Source organism: Lytechinus pictus, chromosome 3 (assembly GCF_037042905.1).
Source record: "Lytechinus pictus isolate F3 Inbred chromosome 3, Lp3.0, whole genome shotgun sequence".
In the NCBI taxonomy this organism is placed as follows: Eukaryota; Metazoa; Echinodermata; class Echinoidea; order Temnopleuroida; family Toxopneustidae; genus Lytechinus; species Lytechinus pictus.
In genome coordinates, this window is record NC_087247.1 from 21,080,360 (window position 1) to 21,096,664 (window position 16,305).

Consider the following 16,305-nt stretch of genomic DNA (forward strand, 5'->3'; position numbering starts at 1 on the left):
GCACTTATACATGTAATTAAAAACTCGCTTTAGTATGTACTTATACATGTAATTATGTACATAATGTACGGTATTTTCAATTTTTCTTTCAAAATGCGCACCTTGTAAAATGCACATTGTCTCCTTTCGGATAACATAAAGTGAGATATCTTCCATCTTACTTGAAAATTCTTTTAATATTTGTGACATTAGGACATTTACTATACATTTGATGGATAAACGCAGTTAAATCGAAGAATTTAAGCTGCGTAAAAAAACTTCAAACTATTGATAGTTTTCACAAACTTTTATTTTGAGGAAATCGCGGTTTTATGTTTCCCTGTGCCATATGTGTGTGTGTAATATTCAAATTAGAAATGCATATTTATGAAACTTATAATTTGAAACCCTGAATAAAAATAATTTCATATCAAAGATAATCAAAAATATGATGATAATCCGTCAAAATATCAAAATGCGTGATTTTCGACATTCTTTCAGTTTTTACGCTAAAAATGACACTTTCACGCAAAATTGCGCTTGGCATCCGGCCGTACGCTATTCCTGGGTATTTTTGCAAGAATTTTAGCTGGGATGCCAAGCATTAACAAATTTTGCCGTCGAATCCTTATCTAGAGCACTTTTTGACTTTTGGCCGGTCTACTATTACAAATATTTCAATGACTCCGACTTTGTATGCGTTTCTGTATCTTGATAATTATGTATGATTTATATAATATATTTACTTTGTATAATTTTATCAATTGTATATATACGTATTTTGTTTTTTTGCTTTTAGGGCCCCTTTTAAAACCAGCTTTTTCTGAAAGGGCACCCTATTGAAATATTGTTTAAATGAATAAAAGAATAAGGGGGAATGGAAGAAAGAAGATGTTTCAAAAGACAGATCTTGGTAGTATAATTGTATATTCTTATTATCATTCAATTTACAATGTGTTTAAAGGTCAAGTCCACCTCAGAAAAATGTTGATTTGAATTGATAGAGAAAAATCAGACAAGCATAATGCTGAAAATTTCATCAAAATCGGATGTAAAATAAGAAAGTTATGACAGTTTAAATTTTCGCTTATTTTTCACAAAATAGTTACATGCACAATTTCGTCACATGCAAATGAGAGAATCGATGATGTCACTCACTCACTATTTCTTTTGTTTTTTATTGTTTGAATTATACAATATTCCAAATTTTTACAGATTTGACAATAAGGACCAACTTGACTGAACCATAAAATGTTAAGCAATGGTAATTCCACATGTCCAGGGAGAAATAAAACTTTGTTCCACAGGACAATGCGGAGAAAATTAGAATATTTCATATTTCATAAAATGAAATACAAAAGAAATAGTGAGTGAGTGATGTCATCAGTTCCCTCATTTGCATACCAACCGGTATGTGCATATAACTGATTTGTGAAATTAAGCGAAACTTAAAAATATCATAACTTTCTTATTTTACATCCGATTTTGATGAAATTTTCAGCATTATGCTAGTTGGATTTATCACTTTTTATTCAAATCAACTCTTTGATGGGGTGGACTTGTCCTTTAAAGAATAACATACATTATACAGCTTAAGCGATAGCTCAGTCAGTAGAGTGGGGGTTTTGAATAAGCCAGTTCGTAGTTCCCATCTGTGCATGATCAGAAGATTCTGCGCATGATCAGAGGAAGGTCATTTGTACTAAAGTGACATGGCGGTTTAAAATTTAATGAGATAAGCACCAACTTCGATGTCTTGATTATTCATATATTCTTTTGAATTGTGTTTTTCATTCACATCCACAAAAAACAATGCGTCCACGAATGACTGGTATATTTCACAGTATGCCAAGTACATTGTACAACATCCTCTAATATGCAACAAATACCTTCATAGAGTGTTCATTGATGTGCTATTCTAGTCACCTGGTCTATTCAATTTCTTCATCCCGCTATGTAAGGCATGCATACGTAATATCTTGCTTTGAAATCTGCCTATATCTTAATGAAAGAAATGGAAGGTCATGTGACCAAAATTGTCCATTAAGAAACTACGAACTGGTCTATTCTGGTGACTCGGGTTCGATTCACAAATGGTGTACAAGTGCCATTTGGTTTATAGGCATTTAAATCCTCATTACCCGGTCCCTCGGAGAGGACAATAAGCCGTCGGACGTCTTGTTGCTTACTTACCAGGATTGATGCTTTCTTAGCAATCACACTATTAAAAATTAAAAAGTAACTGTAAAAAACAGTAATTATTACTGGCAGCTGGGACTCACAAACAGTATGAACTGTTAAATTACGACGAGCTGCAAAATTGAAAAAAAAATGATAACTGAAAAAAACCCACCATGTTAACATTCATTTAACATGAAAATCGCCGTTAATTTACAAATACGAACACTATTCATACGATAGATGCACTGCAATCAACGTAAAAACACGATAGTTCGTTTGCATTTTTACAAAGATTTTTATATTTTGCTTTGTTTTACATTTAACCTGTAATTCTACGTTACATATCACTGCACAAATGCGTTTGATCTTTTAAATCGTTTGTGTCGTCTGTTTTTAAAAGGTAAACATCCTGTAAATTTTTACGATTTTTCTTTGTAAAAGTAAAACCATTACCATTTTTTGTATCCCCCACTTACCTTTCACCTTTTCTTCATCTCTCTATCTCCCCTATCATTTTGTTTACGATAAAAACGTTCTACTGGATGAGAAATTCCTGGTTTATACAAAACAATCAGACAATCGTAACACGTTCATAAAATATGCGTATTATGCAATTATTTTGTTAATTCACAGACCCCTTATCACGTATGATTTCTACATTGTTTGTTCCCAGACCTTATAAAATTTATACGGAAGAATGGTCCTATAGGACGTTCATACGTATCGCTCATCTCGTCATGCAACAGGCCCTATAAACGCGAGGTTCGAACTTGCACCCCAACCACCCGCTGTGGGCATGCGCGCAGGCGCAGTGGCAAGTGAAAGGTGCAAATGTGCTCGAATACTCGCTCTGCACCTTTTCCAGTTTTTAGTGTGCACAGTCTTGGCCTACCGATTGTAAATAATGGAGCAAACATGGGTAAAAGGTTGCATTGTAAATAGCGTTGCGGTAAAAGTTGGTTGTTCAAAAGTGCACTTTGTATTTTATCTTTTTATAAGGATACTTTTTACAATTTAGAAATGTTAACGAATTTACACTAAAGTGTTATCTGGGTACCAAATAGGGTTGGTAGGATACGAAGTCGTTGAATTTGTGAACGACTCAGTCGATGATTGATTTGAACATTCATCAGGGAGGGGATGATATACATTTTACTTGATGATATTGATTGAATTTGATGACCGGGATGATGATATTCTGTAAAGCCCTTTTTACACTACTACTACTACTACTATTACTACTACTACAACAACTACTACTACTAATAGCACTACTACTATTTCTACTATTATTATTACTACTTCTTCTACTACTATTGCTTTTACTACTACTGCTACTACTGCTACTGCTAATACTACTACTACTACTACTACTATAATACTACTAGTCCTACTAACTACTACTCCTACAACTAGTACTACTACTACTACTACTACTACTAAAACTACTACTGCTACTACTACTACTACTACTACTACTACTACAACTACTACTATTACTACTACTACTACTACTAATACTATTACTACTACTACTACTACTACTACTACTACTTCCACTTATCCTTCTTCTTCCTATTCTTCTAATTTATCCTGTCTTTACTACTGGTACATAAAAAAATATTCTACTGGTACAAAAAATATACTACTACTACAGCTACTACTACTACTACTACCACCACCACTACTACTATTACTACTACTACTTCTACAATTATTAGTAACCTACTACTTCTCTTTCTACTACTACTACTACTACTACTACCAGTGGCGTACCGTGGATCACGGCATGGGGGGGGGGGGCTGAAATTTTTTGATATACAGACCTAAAAAGGGACATTATAATCAAATTTTTGTAATCATGATATGTACCTGTCTCGCTAAACAATGCGAGCGCGAAGCGCGAGCTGAAATTTTTGTATATATTGACCCAAACGGAGAGTTTAAGGACTATATTTTACGCATCCATTAGGAGTATACATTCATATAACCATATATATCTAATGCGAGTGCCAAGCGCTTGCTGATTTTGTTAGAATTAAATCTTAACACATGAAGCACTTGTAGTCATTGTAATCCTGAATAACATACGCATCTCACTAATCGAATATTGCGAGCGCTTTAGGAAATTCAGACCTGAAGAGGGGCATTTTAAGGCTAATTGTTTGCAGGAATTCACAAAACCATACGTATTTCACTAACCAAATGATGCGAGCGCGAAGCGTGAGCTAAAATTTTTATATACATGTATATTGAATACATATATCTCACCATAGTCATGTAATGCGAGTACCAAGCTTGCTGATTTTGTTAGAATTACATCTGAACGCATGAAGCATTTCTTGTAGTCATTGTAATCATTATTATCATACGCATCTCACTAATCAAATATTGCAAGCGCGAAGCACGAGCTGAAAATTTAGGAAATTCAGACCTGAAGGGGGCATTCTAAGGATTGTTTGTAGGAATTCACTAAGACCATACGTATTTCAATGACCAATGATGCGAACGCGAAGCGCAAGCTGAAAATTTTTGATATTAAGATCAGAAAAAAGGGACATTTTAAGGACTGATTTTAGGGGTTCATGGAGAGCAGACATATCTCACCAATCCACTAATGCGAACGTAATCACGGACAGGAAATGTTTTATATTAAGACCTTAACATGGGGCAATCACTTTAAGTAGTCATGAAAAAGAAGCATATGTCACTACATAAAACAATAACAACTCAAAGTGCGAGGAAATATATTTGGTGTATATTGACTTGAAAACTTGAGGTTTTAGTACAACAGAATTATATATCTCGTTGAACAGGCAATGCGAGCACCAGGAACAATGAAGACATAGGCCCTGAGAATAAAGTTATAATAAAAATGTTTCTTATGTAATATAACATAACATAATCATGATATAATATAACATTATAATGAACAATAATTTCTTATTTCCCACTACGTTTCTCTTCCTTTGTACCTCTTTTTCTCCTCCCCCTTTTTTTTGGAGGGGGGGGGGGGGTCAGCCGATGGGGGGGGGGGGCACTTGCCCCCATGCCCCCCGTAGTTACGCCACTGACTACTACTATTATCACTACTACTACTACTACTACTACTACTACTACTACTACTACTACTATATTACTACTGTAATACTTCTATTCCTACTACCTATACTACTATTACTTGTACTACTACTACTACTACTACTACCATGACTACTACTACTACTACTTCTTCTTCTTGTTCTACTACTTGTACTACTAGTACTAGTTCTACTTCTACTACTGCTTTGACTTCTACTGCTTCTCCCCCTTTTACTTTCTGTTTTTTCACTACCGGTGCAACTATACTAATTTTAACATTATACTACTACTACCAATTTTGTATAGCAAATTTCAGTTTTCTTGTATTATGCTTTTATTTAACAAATCTGACCCACGATTGGACTTTAGGCATAATATAAATAAACTACACTCGGTGGGGCGTTTCATGAAAGGACTTGTCGGACGTTTTATCCGACAAGTCCCATTTTATCCGACAGTTACCATAGGAACAGTGTCTCTCAGCCAATAAAAATCATGGAAAGATGTCAGGTCTGACAACTTGTCGGATGAAAATATTGATGAAACGCTCCCCAGGTCTGCATTATTATTTACAGAATTTACACAACCTTTACGTGCTTTATTTGATCTTTTTCAATGTTATCTTACAGTCATGACAATTCTTATCACCATAATAGGTCCATGTTATCACCTAAAGTTTTCTATGTATCTTCTATATTCAACATATTCGAAATTATGAACAAGTAGACTTAATTTTTGTTGTTATTAGTTTGTGTTAAATGAGTGATATTTCGACCAACCTTCATTGTAGAGTATCCCTCGAACTATTCTTGTGCATATTTATTTTGTTTATGTTTTGTCACTTTTATGTCACATCTGACTTGTAAATATGATTGCAACAATTTTCGCAAATATTAAATATATCTAACACTTTATATTCTGTTCCACGTTGTATGTATACAATTTGCGTTCCACTTAATCTGTGCATAAAATATGTTATCAACTATTCAACGATATCATCGTTTTTATCAAAATGATAACGTCTCACTCACATTACCACTCTTTAAAGAGTGGCTTCTTTTAGGCACAAGTTTAGCGAAGGCCTCAGTCTGCTGAAAATGAACAAGGCTATCAAATGTTTGGTACGTGAAGTATTATCTTCATCTCTTTAATCCATTAAAATGAAATTTAACATGTCTAATTTCATTGAAATATAAGCTCTTAGTTTAACGAACGCAGAAAAATACGGGCGAAAACTCTATCATAATTAAACATAAATAAACCGAAGCAGTATTATTTTTGTGACGTCACTTGTATCCAATTTCGTCGTGTATAAAATCCATAAATAATTCGTACGCGCTTCTATAAAAACATTTTTTAACCATCTTATAGAGTTTATCAAGGCCTATAGGCCAATACAACATGGGGAGCAGATAGCAAGTACGCCACAGAAAAATAAATTCAAAATTTAAGAATTTTATCATAACCATGATAACTTCATTCAATATCTTCCTATTTTCTCTTTTAACAGAGCAGATATGGCGGTAAAATTCCCAATATATATTTCAGAGCCAGTGTTTTAACTAGAACACAATTTTGAATATTTTTGGTTTGGCTATTTCCCCTGCACGATCCAAAACATCTAAGAAGGCACCGATACTAATTAGTTACTGTGTAACAGTGAGCAAACTTCAAATGACATAAACGTAGGAGTAAATAACACTGTTATCCTTATCGACTATATACTCGTGAAATCTCTTAGAGCAGGTAATTAAGAAATTATCGTAATCTGAATGATAAGAACCAATCGTAAGTGCCTCTTGTGTCAAGTAGGACTGTGTTTTGATGACGATAAATGACGAGGTCAGAGCGTGGACGAACAAGCTAATCGACATCCCTCATAACCTTCGACCGAAATCAATTTGACTGTCTTCATTTGCTAAGTAATCAAAATATATCACAACCGATCTTAATTAGTTAGAGATAAAAAAAGAAGCAAATCGGCATAATATGACATGTATGATTATTAGTAGAGTGTTATACTTGTTCGCTGGAAGGCTGAGAACAAAACTATTTACAAGCTGTATTGCATTCAACTGACAAACATAAACAGACGGATGTAACAGCTAGAGTATGAAAAACTTCAATATATTCGTGCACTTGGCCAGTATTTTTGTGGCTTTATTGGTATGTGATGCCATTGGCCAGCAGCCACAGGTTGACATTCCAGATTTCGGAACCATTTATGGGGAAACTATCCCTTTCAAGTCAGACTATCCCGCGGTCGACACCCATGTCAACGCCTACCGCGGGATTCCTTTCGCTAAGAATGCCTCGCATTATCGCTTTATGAAGCCTGAGCCTCTGGACTCATTGGAAGATGGCTGGCTGAATGCTACAGCATACAGCAGTATATGCTGGCAATTACCTGAAGTGCTAGAAGGTGAATCACAGAGCGAAGATTGTCTGTATCTCAATATATGGACTCCGCATCCTCAGGTAGGCCCTCTCACAGATCATATTGATTTCCGTTTCTTCCTATAGAAGCTTCATCAGAGCATACATGTTATTCATTTGTTATATATATATACATAATGGCGCGATAGCTCAGTCGGTAGAGCGGGGGTTTCGGATTCCGGTGACCCGGGTTCGATTCCCAAGTGGTGCGCTAGTGCCCTTTGGTAAGGCAGTTATCCTCATTACCAGGTCCCTCGGAGAGGACCTTAAGCCGTTGGTCCCCTGGTTGCTTGCTCACAGGCATTCGTGCTTTCTTAGCAGTCAGGTAAAACAACCTCGGTATATATATATATATATATATATATATATATATATATATATATATATACATATAGTGTGAAAGAAATGGATGAAGAGAACAATGGTAGGCGTAGCTTAAATCAAGGTTCCCCAGAGCTATCTACCCTTTGGAAATATTGGTGTTGCCGAAAAAATGTCTCTGCCGGGAATCGAATCGGATCGAATCGAATCTGCCGGCACCGGCGTTCAAAGCTGGGGGCCCGGGTTCGATTCCCGGCAAAGACATTTTTTCGGCATCACCAATTTTTCCAAAGGGTAGATAGCTCTGGGGAACCTTGATTTAAGCTACGCCTACCATTGTTCTCTTCATCCATTTCTTTCACACAATATTTAAATAAAAGAGTTGCCAAAGCTGTTGTACATGTATAACTTCACACATTTATATATATATATATATATATATACAGTGCGTCCCAGAAAAAAACGAAACCGAGATTTATCATAACTTAATCACAAATAAAATAGACAAATGACCTACCAATGTAAAGCTTAGAATCTCCTCTTTCATCTAATATTAATTAGATTATTTCTCCTTCACGCATGAGTGAGCAAAAATAATTTGAAGAGGGGATACCAAAAAGTCATTTGGCGGGTTGTATCTAGCTTTCAAAAGGAAAACCACATTTTTTTAAAGTTCAATATCTGCTCTTTAATTTGATACCTCAATTACAGAAAATGGTCAAGAAATAACAAAGTTCTGGTTATTTGAAATAAGGCTTGAATTTCAATAATTTCATAAAATGAAGAGGTTTTACAGGCTAGCGTTCAAACTCACTCGACACTCCGTTTTGTTTACGATCAGCCATGCGTATTAAGTCTTTTGTTAACCATGCGATAGCTTCTGTGGGAAACCGGTGAAAACAGTTTATTTAATGAAATTATGGAAATTAAAGCCTTATTTCAAATAACCAGAACTTTGTTATTTCTTGACCATTTTCTGTAATTGAGGTATCAAATTAAAGAGCAGATATTGAACTTTAAAGACATGTGATTTTCTTTTTGAAATTCATATACCCCCGCCAAATGAATTTTTGGTATCCTTCCTTCAAATTGTTTTTGCTCACTCATGCGTGAATGAGGAATAATCTAAGTAATATCAGATGAAAGAGGAGATTCTAAGCTTTACATTGGTAGGTCATTTGTCTATTTTATTTTTGATTAAGTTATGATAAATCATCGCTAGATCTCGGTTTCGTTTTTTTCTGGGACGCACTGTATATATCTATATATATATATATACATATATATATACATACACAAGAAAAAAACGTTAACTTAAATAATCTATTTAATTTGTTTGCAATTCTTTTTTCTCTCCCCTGTGTCTCCGAAGGGTCGTACGTGATCGATTTGTCTTGTAATGAATAGTGTAGGTGGTAGAGTGGCTAAGCCGCTGGCAGACATATCAAAATGCACTGCTCTTTTCACATATTGAATATATCAAAATACACAAAGAATCATTCTACCTTCGAGAGCACGTAGTCTACATGGAATATAGGAATATACACTCGCAATTTTATAGCAAACCTTCTTCCAGAGAGAGATCGAGAAAGAATGATAAGTAAATGTAACAGATCAAATAACGTTCATGCTGTGGTGCAATCATGGTCAAATATTTTAGGTGACTCTACACTGTAAAGAAAAAAATCATGATTATTAAAGCATGAATGCATATTGTGTTCTTATCAATGCAATTTCAATAATCATGTAATCTCTCATTTTTTGTGGTCTACTACTAAAAAAAAATCTTGTTTCAATTTACATACAGCCCACAAACGCACCCGTAATGGTGTGGTTCCATGGTGGCGGATTTGTGATAGGGTCTTCATCTAAAGCCAGCTATGAAGGCCACGCCCTTTGCGGATACCATGGAGTGATCCTGGTGAATACCAACTACAGGCTCAATGGATTTGGATTTCTCTCTACTGGTAAAGCTCGAATATTCTCATTATGATTTTGTAATAGTCTGAATTCATGTTTACCAAAGTATTATCCACATAATTTGAAGATTTTGCTTTCCATTTACTCATGTTTCCTGTTTAGTTCTTAGGTCAACAATATTTTAGTTACGCGTTTCTCGCAGATTTCGCTTTGGAGTTATCAATAAAATTTTATCACTGTATAAAATGACAATTATTGATGTTAGTTTTTCAACAATGAGCTTATATCAGACTGAATTTGGAGAGGATCACAAAATTCGAATTATAACAAGATGCATTTATAGATGTCCTATCGTATCCTTAATCACGCAAATTTGTTCGAGAGTTTTAGTGTAAATTAATTCAACTAGTGCAAGTTACGGTGCAGAGGAGCTAGCCCATTTCCATGTTGACTCACCCTATATGTAGAGGATAATGCAGGTTATATCTTTTCGCAGGTGATGATGTCTTGCCAGGGATGTACGGAATGTATGACCAGCTCGAAGCTCTCAAATGGGTCAATAAGCATATCACAGGTACGTGATACAAAATCAATATTGGAAAACCTTTCATCGAGTATGTTATCCCATCCACAAAGAACGGGGATCGTAGCGTTATAAGTGTGATATATAGGCCTACATCTGTTTGCATGATTGGTCATGACAGGATCGTATATTCTAAGAACACATGTCCTTTAAGCAATGAAAGGAAAGAAATATTAACCAGAACGAACTATGGCATCACATAAATATGGAATTAATCACACGGGTCAGTTTCGTGGTCCTCATGTTAAGGGCCTCCGGTTTATCACTATAACTATTTAAACTGGGTTTTGTACTTTCTTGTGGTAAATACATGATATCAAATATGGCCATTAATGTCATGCATGCAGGACCACCCTCAATGTCTATACTTAGATGAATTTTTGAAATTTCACTTCCTTTCTGAAGCTTTTGGTGGCGATCCGGAACAAGTGACAATCTTTGGGCAGAGTGCCGGAGCCGGCAGCGTTGGTTTACACCTTCTTGCTCAGGAAAGCGAACAATACTTCCAGAGAGCAATTCTAGTTGTAAGTATATGTTTTTCACAAACCCGAAAAAACTGATATATATTTGTTATAATTACTATACTTAGTAAATATTTTCAATGGCCTGGCAGGTGTTTTTTCTACTTCTGGGTTAAGAAAGTTGAGCTGTATTTACTTTTTCATGCAGGTGAAATACATGACTCTGTAAAATTAATAAAAAAATGATAAAGCTCGATAAAACGTTCAAAGTCTAGCCTCGAAACTGATCTACGTTCGGGTTCATTTCGGTAAAGTACTTCCAATAAGGGATGGATGCTGATATCATTGATAAAAATATACAAATAGTTCATTATTTTGAAAGTTTGTACATATTCCCATTTTTTGCTGTTTGCCCTCAAAGAGCGGTACTGCTACAAGTCCATGGGCTGTCGAGACAGATGCAAGTAAAGCCAGGGATGATGCTTTTGGTGTCGGTGAAGCAGCCAGCTGTCCTGATCTAAGTACAAGCGAAGCTTTAGCTCAATGCCTGAGAGATCTACCAGAGAAGACACTCACATTCGCCATTGATAGAGTAAGTTATTTGATTAATATGATCCACGTTTGTCATACGATAACACTCGAAGACCAGAAGTTTTGATTGTTTATTCCGCAGTGGTACCGAGGTCTAATACACAAACGAAATTATACTATCATGCAACTCATCAAAGGTAAGCCACGGATGAACACGGGTGGCCCTCGGATGAATTTGGGCTATGGAAGGGCATTTAGCATGTCTAATGTGACTCCTGGTGGAACCCACAGATGTAAATTATTAGATACAAGTCCATATTGTTGCGTTATCAAATTTCCAATGTATTTCTTGTATGATAACACACCCAACGAGATACGAAGCATGGTGCTTTTTAGTTTACCATACTATACACAAAGAATATTAAAAAGTGCTTTAATGAGAGGCTTTTCAATTCCTATTTCAGATTCTTCTTGAAACCACAAACGTCATCCCCTTCGTTCCGACTGTAGACGGAACGTTTTTGGTCGATAACCCCCTCAATCTGGTTAAAGTGAATCGTTTCAAGAAGTGCCCAATCTTGCTTGGAGCGACAAAAGACGACGGTAGTCTCGTCGCAGGGAGGGCCTTCATCAGACAGATTAACACAGACGAAGGGTACGCGAATAAAACCGAATTCCGTGACGCACTTGAGCGCTTCACCTATACGTATGTCAATGACGTCATCATCGATGCGATCATGCAGGAATACGTCGACTGGACTCTCGCAGACGATCCTCAAGCGAATTATTTTTATGACTATATTGCAGTCGAGACTGATGAGGCGTTCACTTGTCCGTCCGTAGACTTTGCAAGATATTACGCAGAGGACGGTCAGGATGTCTATCTTTATGACTTTACACATTTGCCCAATCAGACCGTGTGGACCAGCGATCTGGCCTCACCAGAGTGGAGAGGCGTGGCTCACGCTGAAGATTTACAGTTCATATTTGGATATCATTTTAATCCATCTTTGACTCTATGGGACAACATGCCCTTAGAGGAGGTGGATCTCACCGTTGATATCATGAGATATTATACCAACTTTGCAAAGACAGGGTAATGATGTCAAATTCCATGTTAACAACATTACGAATACTATAGTGTCCTCACTGCTTGTTAGCATGCTATCTCAATATGTCCTTGTAAGCGACTATCTTATGAAGAAGGTCGTAGGTTCGAATGTCGACGAAGCCACTATGACATTATGTTTATTCATTGCTAATATTTTGCTTTTATTTAACGAACCCCCTCATATTTCCTTAACTGTTCTCCCTTTGATAAGGAACAAACTGAAAACACGGTGTCAAATCTCAAATGCAACGAATTACACTTCATCTGTGATTAGCGATTCTCCGATACTTGTAGGATAATTTTAAAAGATCTGAAAAAAAAATTAATTGACAAGCTTTTATGTAGTTCTATAAAAGCCTCAAACCTTACAACTAGTTCTAAATATTGATATATATTCTTCTTTGTGTGTCTGCAGAAATCCTAATTTAGAGACATTTGGTGGGCAACCTGACACGTCATCCAAAGCATGGCCAAAGTTTAGTCTTCCTGATCTAGACTACAAAATCCTCAACCCAGCCGTAGAGAACAGCCAAGGTTTGAAAGCAAGAGAGTGCAACTTTTGGAACAAATACCTACCAAGTCTTGTTATCCAGTCTAGTGAGTATGCAGATTGTTTTTAAAATGCAGTATTAACAATGCAGTATCAGAGTTTTATTTCATGACTTGATAATAAAGGATAAAGACAAACGATATCTTGCTCTTCATAGACTGATAGATCAAACGAAATCGTTTTATTTCTAGTTGCCTCCACGTTTACTTAATCCGTTCGCCAATATTAAATAACATTCTCCTTTGTCAAATATGTGTGCGTATTTTCTCTAAGTCTCAAAGCACTGTGATGGGATTTCCACACTAAAGCAGATTATTTCGTAATTGAATTATGGCGGAATCCTAAAAAAAAAACATTGTAAATGCGGTTACAAACCTCGTATTATTATTACCATTAATTACAGTAATAACATCGTTATTGTATTATCTCATTCTAAATTGTTTTTGAAATTACATTTTCAGTGGATTTGTCTGATCTTGAAGAGCAGTGGAGAGAAGATTACAATCGATGGAAAACAGAAGATATGGTGGAATGGCAAGCGGCTTTTGATGATTATAAATCAAACACTCAACCTTGCAACTAGGAGTTGAAGAAATATCCCATTAAAACTTTATTATTGTACAACTATCATTTGTTTTATTTGATGTGGCATATGCTGCTAGCTGGAAACTACGGGACGGGTGTTACAGCGAGAGTGTAAATGATTAAATCACCGGTTCGGTGATGTAGTATTAAAATCATTTATTGAAATATGATTATTTCATAACCATAATAATCTATTTGCCAGTCGTTTCAATGTCAAATTCTTAAAATGCACGAACGTGCAATTTAGGTTATACAGTGCGTCCCAGAAAAAACGAAACCGAGATTTAGCGATGATTTATCATAACTTAATCACAAATACAATAGACAAATGACCTACCATTGTAAAGCTTAGAATCTCCTCTTTCATCTGAAATTCATCTGAAACAATTTGAAGAGGGGATACCAAAAAGTCATTTGGCGGGCTGTATCTGGGTTTCAAAAAGAAAACCACATTTCTAAAAAGTTCAATATCTGCTCTTTAATTTGATACCTCAATTACAGAAAATGGTCAAGAAATAAGAAAGTTCTGGTTATTTGAAATAAGGCTTGAATTTCAATAATTTCATAAAATGAATAGGTTTTACAGGCTAGCGGTCAAACTCACTCGACACTCTGTTTTGTTGACGATCAGCCATGCATTTAGTCTTTTGTTGACCATGCGATAGCTTCTGTGGGAAACCGGTGAAAACACGTTTATTTAATGAAATTATGGAAATACAAGCATTGCTTCGAGGGAACGTAACTTTTTTACTTCTTGACCATTTTTTGTGATTAAGGTATCAAATTAAAGAGCAGATATTGAACTTTTTAAAATTCAGATACCCCCGCCAAATGAATTTTTGATATCCTTTCTTCAAATTGTTTTTGCTCACTCATGCGTGAATGAGGAATAATCTAAGTAATATCAGATGAAAGAGGAGATTCTAAGCTTTACATTGGTAGGTCATTTGTCTATTGTATTTGTGATTAAGTTATGATAAATCATCGCTAAATCTCGGTTTCGTTTTTTCTGGGACGCACTGTACAGCGTGTGAATACAACATACATCTGTATCAGTGCATATTTTGTGTGGTTTCACTTTCACATAAATAATTCACACTACTTCCGTTCCGTTCAGATAATACCTTGCCCTTTTTCATTCTGTGAATTTATTTTATTATGAGTACAAGGAATCGTTATGGCATCGACGTGTCAAGAAAGACATGGATGTCATATACATGATTGCAAGCATGTTAATTTTAGCGCATGATATTGTTTAAAACATACGTTTACTTGCTGGAATAAGAATCCCCAAATTATCGTTTGGTATTATCACACACGGAAAAGATAAACCGATAATCTTTAAGAGTAAATTGGTGTTTATTATAAAGAAAGCACCTCAACTATGTATCTTTAAATAAATTTCAAGCTTCAACCAACCTTTAATTCATATGGGGCGACTCTGTATCTGTTTTGACACACGTAGTGTAACATGTTCCTCAGAAACTAATTATATCTATACGTCTGTCAGTCCAGTAGGTCCAAGGTAAGTCTCAGCCAAATATTATAGTTAAACTCAGGAGGATGAATTCTATCTCGTGTTTCTCTTTACTCCATTAAAGGGATGGTCCAGGCTGGAGTTATTTATATCTCAATAAATAGAGTAAAATTCACAAAGCAAAATGCTGAAAATTTGATCAAAATATGATAACAAATAACGAAGTTATTAAATTTGAAAGATTTGCATTATTCCGGTGAAACACTTCTAGGCATGTCTTCATGAATATTTATTAGGTGGGATGATGATGTCATATCCCCACTTGTTCTTTTGTATTTTATTATATGAAATCAGGTTTATTCCAAAAAATTCTACCAAAAACTAAAACAATTGGATTGACAACTGATTAAGTGCATTTGTTATTGCCGCAACTTATTTCATCGTAATGGAGACACATCATGTACACATGTATGAAATAATGAAACATTTATGATTTCATTTAATACAAGAAAATGGAAAGTGGGGATGTGACAACATCAGCCCATCTAATGAATAATCATGACGATGTGCTTATAACTGTTTTCACAAAATATTAATAAACTTTAAAATTCAATAACTTCGTTATTTGTTATCCGAATTTGATGAAATTTTCAGCATTTTGCTCTGGGAATTTTACTCTATTTACTTAGATATAAATATTTTCAGCCCGGACCATCCCTTTAAGTGCTCTTGCAGGGGAACTGATGTTTATTCCTTCCTATCTCTATACTCCATTAAGTGCTCTCGCTGGGGAACTGATGTTTTATTCCCTCTTATTTGACTTTTGAGTCAACATGATGAAAAAATACAGTACATGCTGAAAGCAGTATGTTGACGAGTCATGAAGTTTTGGTATCATGTCTAGAGTTAGGCGTAGAATAAATATTGACCACTCATTGATAAAATGATAAAAGAATGAGATTACATTGGTTTAGATCTGTTAAGGTATCAATTATCGTGATACGTATTCATGAACTATAGACTTGCCGTATGCGTGGTTTACATTAAACTTACGATATAATGCCAGACACACCCATTAAAATGATATGT

At 35.4% G+C, this 16,305-nt stretch overlaps 1 protein-coding gene across 1 annotated transcript; it reads left to right on the top strand.

Annotated features, from left to right (window-relative positions):
- Nucleotides 1–7,059: 7,059 nt before the first annotated feature.
- LOC129257647 (acetylcholinesterase-like) lies at nt 7,060–16,287 on the top strand. Its single transcript, XM_054896020.2, has 8 exons — nt 7,060–7,719; nt 9,806–9,965; nt 10,415–10,492; nt 10,907–11,025; nt 11,384–11,554; nt 11,958–12,589; nt 13,020–13,201; nt 13,616–16,287. The coding sequence occupies exons 1-8, from the start codon at nt 7,354–7,356 to the stop codon at nt 13,735–13,737; spliced, it is 1,830 nt and encodes a 609-aa protein (XP_054751995.1). The 5' UTR covers nt 7,060–7,353; the 3' UTR covers nt 13,738–16,287.
- The last annotated feature ends 18 nt before the right edge of the window (nt 16,288–16,305 follow it).

What these genes read in the sequence shown, in the direction of transcription:
- LOC129257647 (XM_054896020.2), top strand. Translation starts at nt 7,354, where the DNA reads ATGAAAAACTTCAATATATTCGTGCACTTGGCCAGTATTTTTGTGGCT. An exon ending in ATTTGGATTTCTCTCTACTG is followed by an intron (nt 9,966 to 10,414) that starts GTAAAGCTCGAA and finishes ATCTTTTCGCAG; the next exon opens with GTGATGATGTCTTGCCAGGG. An exon ending in AAGTCTTGTTATCCAGTCTA is followed by an intron (nt 13,202 to 13,615) that starts GTGAGTATGCAG and finishes TTACATTTTCAG; the next exon opens with TGGATTTGTCTGATCTTGAA.